Source organism: Copidosoma floridanum, unplaced genomic scaffold, assembly GCF_036245765.1.
Source record: "Copidosoma floridanum isolate Cflo_tuat_1 unplaced genomic scaffold, Cflo_Japanese_pri ptg000013l, whole genome shotgun sequence".
In the NCBI taxonomy this organism is placed as follows: Eukaryota; Metazoa; Arthropoda; class Insecta; order Hymenoptera; family Encyrtidae; genus Copidosoma; species Copidosoma floridanum.
The window spans coordinates 16,447,464-16,458,639 of record NW_028321890.1 but is presented as its reverse complement, the minus strand read 5'-3'; the positions used below and the strand labels follow the sequence as shown (position 1 = coordinate 16,458,639).

The 11,176-nt window shown below is 33.1% G+C and overlaps 1 protein-coding gene across 1 annotated transcript; it reads left to right on the top strand.

Moving 5' to 3' along the window:
• Nucleotides 1–2,236: 2,236 nt before the first annotated feature.
• Nucleotides 2,237–3,844, top strand: LOC149374909 (protein lethal(2)essential for life-like). Its single transcript, XM_089591589.1, has 3 exons — nucleotides 2,237–2,595; nucleotides 3,328–3,387; nucleotides 3,521–3,844. Exons 1-3 carry the CDS (start codon nucleotides 2,413–2,415, stop codon nucleotides 3,764–3,766), a joined length of 489 nt encoding a protein of 162 aa, XP_089447715.1. The 5' UTR covers nucleotides 2,237–2,412; the 3' UTR covers nucleotides 3,767–3,844.
• Nucleotides 3,845–11,176: the final 7,332 nt, after the last annotated feature.

The window sequence follows — 11,176 nt, the reverse complement described above, 5'->3', positions numbered from 1 at the left end:
AGGCGCACATTTTAGCGACACGTAGAAGGGGTATACCGAATGGGTGCCTACGAGGAGAGGAGTGGAAATGTTGACTATAGCTATATATTTGAGCGTACAGCCAAAGCAAGCGACGACACGAGTTCTTTTCTTTTGACTGCAACCGAGTATATGCTATATATAATAACCTGACTCTTACTCTCTCGCTCTTGCTTGAATGATATCTATCAATCTTACATTCGATTAAATCGTGAAACTAAATGCTCATATAATTAAATGCAGGGAATTTGATATCAAAACATTTTTTTTTTCCGTACGTTAACACTTAATTTGAAATCTAGTATTATTTTGAAAAAATAATCAGCTTAATTTTTTTAAGGATAACAGTTCAGCTATAACCACTGGTTAATTATTTTTCCTGATCATAATTGTTATAAACTGTAGGACAAGCCCCGGAGGTTATCGATGAACATATGTGACTTTAAGATCTCGTGCTCTCAAAGTTTCGATAGCTCAGGTAGTAAGGGCTTATGCCACTACTGTTCTCGTTTTGCTATCTGAGGATCGATTCTAACTGTTGGCAAATTTTTTTTTTTAACGTGATTCATCATGCTAGTTTGTTTTCTTTTTATTTATGTTTTATTCATGTTTTATAAATAATATTAACAAACCCTTTTACCCTATACATCGAAATACATTTTTTTAATACTAATTATATTAAACAATTTCATAAGCTAATACTTAACTATAGCATAACCATTTCAGAATTTCATATAAATTCTTATAAATTATAGAAAATTATGTTCAAGGTTAAACTTTTACTTTTTCGAAATTCATAATGTAAGTGACAAGTGGTTGTAACTACCAGGTAAAAATTTTAAGTAACGTAACAGTAAACTTGATATATAAGATTTGTTTTTCATTACTGTTTAGATTTTTGTTGCATAATTTTCAAAGGTATTAAGTTTTGATACTTACAAACGCTAATTAAAAGTTTGGTCTAGAACCAACATTATGTAATTGAAATTGAAATTTCATATCTAATCAACACAATAAGTTTAGCTGCTATACCTAAAATTTTTTTACAACAAAAGACGGTAAATAAATGATTAGGAAGTTTTATGTAAGTTTTCTTGTGCCTCCGAAGATTATGATTATTGTATAGATAGATAAAAATATCGATTATAACAGCTTAATCATTTCTTGGAAAATAAAATATTAAAATTAATGAAAATTATGTATAAGGATTTTTTTTCTCTTACTTTCTTTGGAGTTTAAAATGTAATAATTATACTCATATCCTAAGAAATTATTTTATTATTATGAATTTCCGAAATGGCCATGCTAACGATAAGTATCAGCTTATGAAATTGTTTAATATAATTAGTATTAAAAAAATGTATTTCGATGTATAGGGAAAAAAGGGTTTGTTAATATTATTTATAAAACATAAATAAAACATCAATAAAAAGAAAACAAACTAGAATGATGAATCACGTTAAAAAAAAAATTTGCCGACAGTTGGAATCGATCTTTAGATAGCAAAACGAGAACAGTAGTGGCATAAGCCCTTACTACCTTAGCTATCAAAACTTCGAGGGTAGAAGATCTTAAAATCACATATGTTCCTCGATAACCTCCGGGGCTTGTCCTACAGTTCATAACAATTATGATGAGAAAAAATAATTAACCAGTGGTTATAGCTGAACTGTTATCCTTAAAAAAATTAAGCTGATTATTTTTTCAAAATAATACTAGATTTCAAATTAAGTGTTAACGTAAGGAAAAAAAAAATGTTTTGATATCAAATTCTGTGCATATAATTATATGAGCATTTAGTTTCACGATTTAATCGAATGTAAGATTGATAGATATCATTCAAGCAAGAGCGAGAGAGTAAGAGTCAGTTAAGTATATATAGCATATACTCGGTTGCAGTCAAAAGAGAAAAACTCGTGTCGTCGCTTGCTTTGGCTGTGCGCTCAGATATATAGCTATAGTCAACATTTCCACTCCTATCCTCGTAGGCACACATTCGGTATACCCCTTCTACGTGTCGCCAAAATGTGCGCCTATATGCTCATTTCCACGCGAATCCACATTTCTTCTTGTAGGCGCACGCTCTTTGATACGAGTGTCGCACTTTCGAAAAATGTGCGCCTTGGTTCGACGGCTGGCCGCGGCGGGTCGCCCCGATCAGTGGAAAAAAGTTGTCTTACGCCGTAGCATTCTCTGCTGCAGTAAGCAACGACAGCGTTTAGTATTAGTACATGCAGTGATTGTTGCACCTCCAGCTGTACAAGTAGCACACAAAGCGCATATCAAATTTATACAGTAATCAGTTCAATATTCTTCAATCACCGGTGTCAACTTTGTTAAAGAGGCAGGATTTTAAACGATTATTTGTATTCGAATTTCTTGTTCTAAATTATCATGCTTAAGAATATAATACCAAACTATACCGAAGAAGAAGTACTCGCAGACATTGAATACTCAAGACATAAAGCTTATGCTTCACGATCTATTCCCCGTGCAAATTATAATAATAAAAGCCTTGTTTTACCAATTCATCAGAGCTACGGTGACAACAGTTCCTCTAAAGTTGATGCACACAAGGTAAAAGACCATTTCTATATTAATTTATTACGGATTCTTTATCGCGGGTTACGATGGAATAATATAGACTTCCCGTGTATTTCTTAAGTATAAAAATGGTTGGAAATGGAGACTCATCAAGCAAAAAGTGTAAGAAAAATTGTGCACTTTTCGAGAGGAGGTGCACTCCTACAAAGGGTAGGTGTAACAAAGATAAAGAGAGAAGAAGAGAGTAAGCCAGCGCAGGGATCTGCATAAATGGCAGATCGATGTAGATAGTCAGTATTGATAAAATCGGTAATTATAAAATAGTATAACCAACCAATATTACAAAATACGCTAAATCTTAAAAAGGAAATAAGATAAAGCAAAAATATCGAGTATTCCGGGTTTTTTTTTGGGAAAAATAACATCATGACACACAAAGAAATAGGCATTGAGTTATGTGAAGACATGACCTAAAATATCCAGCCTCTAAATATTTTTTCATAAAATCAAGATGAAAAATTAGTGAAAAAATTAAAGCATATTTGCAGAATTGTTATAAATATGTAGAATTTATTTCTCGTTTTTTGCCTAACAATAACCTTAAAAATTATTTTGAAAAATTTCTCGAGCCTTTTATTTACAAAAAATGTACAGGAAAGACATAAATATACCACCGTAACCAACGAAAAAAAGAGGGACTCCTAGTTCCACACTCTGGTTTTTTAAATAAACTCTATGTAATTTAATGGTCAATGATTTTTGTAGGAAGATTTTTATAAAAAGGTAGACTGCACAGGATTTGCTCTGGAAGAAATTAACGTATTCGTGAGTATCGTTTAGTTTTATTCGTCATACATATAATTTGAATGAAAGATAAAAGAACAAAAAAAATTATAAATAAAAATGACGTAATATGAAAAGCAAAAAATATACTCAATAAATTTTGTTTCAACTATAGGTCAAAGACGAATTGATCGTAGTCGAGGGTATACATGAAAAGTTGCAAGATGAGCACGGCAATGTCTATAAAAATTTGTCAAAGACGTTTCCCGTCTCTGAAAACTACGACTTTAATGATGCTAAAATAAACTTAGTCTCGGACGGTACATTAACTATCTATATTCCTTGTAAGATTCAGCCATTAGCAGATGAGAACTGTGCCATCAAAAGTCCAACCAAAAATGAACCAACTGGAGAAATATAACTTCAGTCAGAAGAATAATAATCTAATGGTATTTCATGATTTCATCTTTCTAAAGTTTCAAATAAATGATAAAAACTACGAGAAGCATTTTATATTTATTATGTTGTTGATATATATAATTATATTATGTCATTTGTATTCACAATTTCATGCAATAAATACACTCCCATAAAATGGTAAGATTTTATAGCGTATATTAATAAGTCCTCTAGCAGAGCATACCGACTAATTTCTTTCCGATTTCATTCGTATCAAATATTTGACATAATCATGTAGTTGCAGAAAAATTGTTTATTACACGTTTCTAATACGAGACACAGAAAGCTTTATCTAAAAATAGGCAACAAATATCCTAATGAAATATTACTAATTATAATATTTTACATGAGAAAAGAATTGGAGGCGGGCAATAATAAAGTAACGAATCTATACAATCTTTCTGTTACATTTAAATATGATAGTATGCGTACATTATATCCTGAGGCAAAAATGACATGTCAACAGCACAGGTAGTCTAAACTTATTTTTTGGAAGTGTGGCATTGAACTGCAAGTGAGGTAACAAGGTTAGATTATTTTATTAATTTTACAAGATTCTAAGATGTATATTATAGTACACAGATGTAACATGACAAGGGATGGCCTTGTCTACCACTACATGTGCGGTTACATAATGCCGACGCCTGTCCTCCCCCCCAGCAAATCTATTGGTGAGGTTCAGAATTTTAATGCTTCTTGCACAACAGATTTTCATAGATTCAACTTTTTCATAATTGATTTTTGTAATCCTATGTGTGCCGTGCTACTTGATAAAGGACAGTGCTTTTTTTGTCCAATTAAAAAACGGAAAAGGGTGTATTTCAGTGCAGTAACCTTTCTGTTGCCAATAAGGTCCCCTCTTGCTCAATTCGGACTGGAGTCGCTACTCTTCTTCATATGTTTTTAATAGAAATGTACTGCCCCATGAGTTACGGTTACCTGCTATTACTTAGGCCTCATAGTCTGTCTTGACTGTTTTACCAAAACCACCGCGCTGGAAAGAAACGATGCACATGGCCAGCCCCAGAAAACAGCTTGTAAGTAAACCTATTATGTGTCATAGTAGTGTGTCAGTGTAGTAAATGCTTTGGTGCAAAAGTTGTAAACATCACTGTTTCTTAAACAAAGTGGGGTGAAATGCTATTTGGTTTGACGCCCCTTCATACGATCCAAGCTGCCAGCAGCAGGATCTCTGTCAAGGTCTTGAACACCCTAGAGTAAGATTATCAATATTATCACTAGTTATTATTATTATCATTATTATTATTATATTATTTATTACTTGTACAATAAATTTTTTTGATATTCATATTATTACTATTCTTGTCCTCATAAGTGCTGTAATAACTAAAAAAAATAAAACATCAGTACCCTTAATACATAAGGTTTCTAAGAAATGAGGAGTAAAGGGTACAGTTGTTGACCTCCCGATACAGATTCACTGCCAGATGCATTCTTAAATAGAGCCTTTATATATAAATATACAAAATATACAGAGGTATTTTTAGATTTTCCGGTGGCTAGATCCTTAACTTTAGGTGACAGTCACCTTCTATACTGCATTAAAACATCGGCTGCATATTTGGAAGAAAAATGAGTTATTTTTTACGAATTGAAACTCTTTCATCAGCCGATAAATCTCGTAAAAATTATTGTACGAAAACAAAAAACAAAAGATGATTTCTTCAAAGAAAGTTGCAATTATAAAATATTTCAATTACTGGGAAATCATATAAATTTGAAGTACGTCGTTATTTAGCGTACGCACGTGGTTTAACTTAAACAAAAGATTACTTCATTTTTATACACAAAAAATTCAAGTCAATGCATAAACTTCTTGTTATTAGTATAAAATATCAAGTAGGCTCTAACAATATACTACATAGTCATCGGCCGTATTTGCCGTTGAGATAAGTCATTCTTACACCATACTTTAAACTTCTAGCAAATTGAAGAATTACTATAAGTAATTCTTTTTAAATCTATTTTTATTTTCTTTAAAAACTCATGAAACAAACACGTATTTTCTGTGTAAAGTTCGTGAATAAAGTCATTTACGACTGGACTTTATTAAATAACTAAACAGAGTAATTCTTACCATGGACATTCTCATCAAACGTTGATAGAAATGTTGACTGTCATCGTATGCTTTATAAATAAAAATGCAGGAGGTTAGTACTTTTGGAAGCTGTAATAAGTGGGTTGTAGCAAGATAAAAAATTATCCCCTTACTTCAGTTTTAAATGGTATTCAGCTTTTAAGTATACAATTTTGAAAGTGATAGAAGCTAAGTAGAAACAAGAGAGTATAAGTAAGGTTATATATTTATTCTCCAGAGACTTAATAATAACATTTGTTTACTCAAAAACCGCTTATACAAGTATACATTATTTATTGATAAAGAACGAGGCTAAATCATCAAGTATATAGCTCGGATCTAGTTGCGTCTACTGTAAAGTGGGAAGAGTACAAGGGTATAGTGTTGTATAAATAATAAATATAGCTGCTTATGCTGGTTTTTGATTCTATAATACTTGTCTTTCTTTTTGCTTGTGTTCTTTGACTATAATGACGTGGAAACCAACTTGTTTCGTGAAAATATAAAATGATGTCAGAGATGAGTAAGCCAGGGTTAGTCAGTTGGAAAAGATACCTGCACTGTTTTGACGATGAGAGATAGAGCAAACAGCCTTAATGTCATACTAGTAAGGCTATATTCTTTAAGTGAAAAAAGAGATGACGTTTAATACGACATGTGCCTCGAGCAGCATAGTCGTGGAAAATTTGTTGGCTGTGACTCTGTATCTTTAACACGAAGAGGTACGCATTATTAAAGAGTATAGAGGAGTTGCATGGCAATAGCTGTTTATATCTTCGTTTGATTTACTTTAACATTAAAAATTTAAGTGAGCGTCGCTCTGTAATTGTGGGTATTGTTAGGAACTTTTGTCTTGTGTAAGACGCCAAAATATTATACAAGGCTTTGTTTATTTCATGTTTTTTTAGTTATAAATATCGTGGTCCGTATTTTATCGTATAAAACGATTTTTGCTTTAAAAGTGACACTTTTGCTATTAAGTACAAAGACTAGTGCTGTTTCTTAAACAAAAATGTATTGATTTTTTTGTACTTAACAAGTATAAAGTATTATTCTCTAGATATTTATTTTCGCTCAAAGGAGAATGAACAATAAATGATTCAACAGACATTAGTAATTCCAAAAAAGTAGCAGCTTTTGTATAAGAAATGAGACTTAAATACAATAATCAATTAAAATTGTATATTATTATTTAAACTATCTTTCTACTAGCGTTACTTGCGATAAAAAACCTTTTCGGTACTTAGTTATCACTCGAAAAATATCTAGGAAAATCACTTACACACCCAATAAAAGGTACTGCTCACAACGACGATAAAGAAAAATTTTAAATTGATAAATAATTTAAAGTGATTACTATACTATTACACACAATGGCCCACACACATTACACCGTATATTTGTAATTTATATCTTTAAATTACAGATAAGACGTTACAAAAGCGTGAGATAAAACAATACGGCATCGTTGCTATTCGTTTATGTTGCGGTTATGTACGCGAATAGAGAATTTGGATCAGAGGTACTGAGAAGCAACTAAAGTCCGCAAGAGAATTCTTAGATATCTTTCCACCACCACACCATGACAGAAAGATCCCTACTTCCACAATTAAAAATTAATCTATTTATAATCATTTTATTATTGTGAACAGCTCAAGTAACTTTGAATTCTAATAAGTGTATAATAAATATTGTAACATGATAATTTTTTATTGTTTGTTAACGTTCGTTTGTTTTAGTTATTAATTATTATTTAACAGTGTAAAGGCGTGTCAACATAGCGGGTATTTAATACAGCTTTGAGATCGTGTTATGGTCGGTCGCATAAGGGCTGATTGGGAGCACCTATCTTTTCTCACACGATTACTTCAGAAATCGGTAAAGTGAGAAGAGCCACGTAGCGAGAGATTTCGAATCTCTCACGGGAGTTCGGTCACGACGCGCTCTTATTCTGTGAAATGACGATCGTTTCCTTGACAACTAGTTCTTTATATTTTTTGTTTATATAATAACTTCAAGCGAGCGTGCTAGTTTTTTTCTAAAAATAGTCTCTGTCAAGTCGTCGTAGAGACAACACGTATCAATAAATCAGTTTAAGAAAAATAAATGTTGCACGGTTTTATTTCGTAAAACAAGTCGGTAACATTTTTTTGGTGCATCGGCCGGGAAACAAACTTTAAGTGAATATTCCCAAAAAAAAACGTTTCACGTTTCGTGTTTTACCGTGTCGATCCTGTTGAAGCTCTTGCAGCTCGACACCACCGACAACAGCAACGACGTACACCATAACCCCGTCCCGAGGTTGATCTAAATCAATCAGTATACGAAGAAGATGACCTGCTTGGTAGTGAGAGCGATTTTGACGAAACGTCAGGTAGCGAAGAGAGCTTAAATCGCGATTTTTCGAGCAGAAATTTTAATACTCAAATACATAGTACAAAAAATCAAACAGATTTAGGCGAGGTCTTTAGTAGGTTGGCAAAGGCTATTGAGAGTTCTTTGACGGCCAATCAACAAGCTAGTTTTCAGACTAATAATTCTGCATTATTGAACAGAATAACATCTAAACCTTTGCCGACGTTTACTGGAGATCCACTTGATTGGAGAAAATTTAAGCAATCATATGAATTGTCAACCGAAAAAAATGGCTATACAAGCCAGGAGAATCTACTCAGACTTTCCGAATCGTTAAGGGGTGATGCTCGTGATGCTACCAACGCTCTTTTTGTAGCCAGAAACAGTACGAATAAAATAATAAAGACGCTGAAAATGAGATTCGGAAACAATAATGTGATTTTACAAAATATTTTGAACGACGTGCAAAGTTTACCGCGAATTGACGCGCAAAAAGTAACTTAGTTGAAGTCGCGACTCGATTAAAAAATTCCGTAGCACCTATAAAATCTTTAAACAAACAAGGCTGCTTGTTTAGTTCCGACCTGTTGAGCGAGACGATAAAAAAAATGCCTTATTCAATGATTGACCGCTACATTCGATATGCTGCTTTCGAGGGACACGAAAAGCCTGATCTAGAGAAATTATCCGACTTTTTGTTCGAAGAAGCCGAGATTATTTTAGTTTCCGGTGTAAACGTGTTACCTTTCCATTCTGAAGTAAAAAGCGCATCCAAACGTGTGAATCGGATTGCTCGTAATGAACGAAGCGTATTTTTAACTAAAATCGATAAAAGCTCTGATGTACATATTATCGAGAGTGATTTAAAATGCACAATTTGTAAACTCGAAAATCACAGCATAAGTAACTGTAAAGAATTTTTGAAATCAACTCTTGTCAATCGTTGGAAATTCGTTAAATTGCGAAAATCATGTTTCAATTGCTTGCAATCAGATCACCTTAAGAAAGACTGTAAAAAAGATCCGTGCAAAAGATACAATCGAAGACATCATGAGCTTTTGCATCGAGACCGTACAGCAACGTCAAAATCTCACGGAGAATCGTTATCGGGAAAGGCGTTGTGACTAGGTAAAGAGAATTTTAAAGTGTGTTTTCAAACACAAAATTTTAATCCGCGCATCATATTAAAAATATTTAGATTAAAAATTATTGGCCCTAATGGTTCGGAAGAAATCAACGCCTTTGTTGATGACGGATCTGCCGCGACGCTAACTAATTTCAAAATAGTAAAAAAAATAGGAGCTAAATATACAAAATTAAGTATGTCTTTGAAAAGCCTCGCTGGAATTACGTTCGTCAGTAAAAAGGTAGATGTAGCGGTGAGAAGTGAAAAGGCAGTTTTCAATATAAAAAACGTTTTAGTAGTTGATGATCTCCTCTTGTCGTTGCAAAGTATAGATAAAAATATCGTGTCCATGTGCGAAAGAATTACTGGAATCCGAGTAAACACCTTGAATGCGCCTTCAAAGATGTTAATAGGACAAGATCACGTCGACCTTATTATGACGCATGAATTCAGGGAGATTAAAAAAGATTCTTTATTTGTCAGTCGTTGTTTATTGGGATGGACAATACATGGCTATTTTGATGAACAATTTGAAGATGAAGCACATGTTAGTATTATCGAACAAAAATCTGAAAAAAATTCGAGTGATGAAAATTGTTTGATCGAACTCGATAAAATAATTTGGTTTTATTTCAATATAGAATCATTCGGAATTGAGGACGATAGATCTGGTAGTATCAAAATTGACAGAGCTCTCGAAATATTAGAAAAAACAAGTCGTTGTGTAAATGGCTCTTGGGAAGTCGGGCTTTTGTGGAAATCAGACAACAAATGTTTTCCTAGCGGTCGGGGTACTGCACTTCGCAGACTTACGTATCTGGAAAAGAAATTTGATCGCGACCCTGTTTATGCTCAGCTATATAAAAAAGAAATGATGCGTTTATTTGAAAACGGTTTTGCGATTAAAGTAGAAAAAGCAACTCCAAAAGAAAAAATCATTCGCTACTTACCTCATTTCGGCGTACAAAACGTAAATGAGCCAGGGAGAGTTAGATTGGTTTTTGATGCCACAGCAAAAGTAGATTCAAAAAGTTTAAATGATTTGCTGTTAGCTGGACCTGACTTTTTACGTCCTCTTCCTGGTGTAATAATGCGTTTCCGTCAATTTACCTATGCCATAAAATCTGATATGCGCGATATGTTTCTAAAAATAAAGATTCGCGACGAGGATCGTGACGCGCAACGTTTTTTTTGGCGGGGAGGAAATCGGGATACTCCTCTTCAAGAATTTTTAATGAGTTCGATGTTGTTTGACGCAAAATCATCCCCTTGTACCGCATTATTCATCAAAGACAAAAACGCCACTTTATTTTTATCAAAGTATCCGAAGAGCGTGAAAAGTTTAAAAAACACTTGTTATATGGACGATTTCTTAGATAGCTGTGAATCGTGCTTTGAAGCTTTAGATCGCGTTTATCAAGTGTCAGAAATTAATGAACACGCTAATTGGGAGATGCACAGCTGGTCAAGTAACGATTTATCGATTTTCTATGGCAAAGATAAAAATAATTCATTTATACGGTCATTAAATTCAATCCAGGTTAACAAAGAGAAAATTTTAGGATTACAATGGGACAATCATTTCGATAAACTTGGATTTAATACAAATTTTAAAAAAATAAATAATGAATTAATTACCGGAAATAAGATACCTACAAAAACTGAGTTTTTAGCGATTATCGTGTCGATTTTCGATCCTCTTGGATTTTTAGCTCCTTACACTATTCACTCAAGAATTTTAATGCAGGAAGTTTGGAAATCGGAAGTTGCTTGGGAAAAAGAAATAAAAGAAA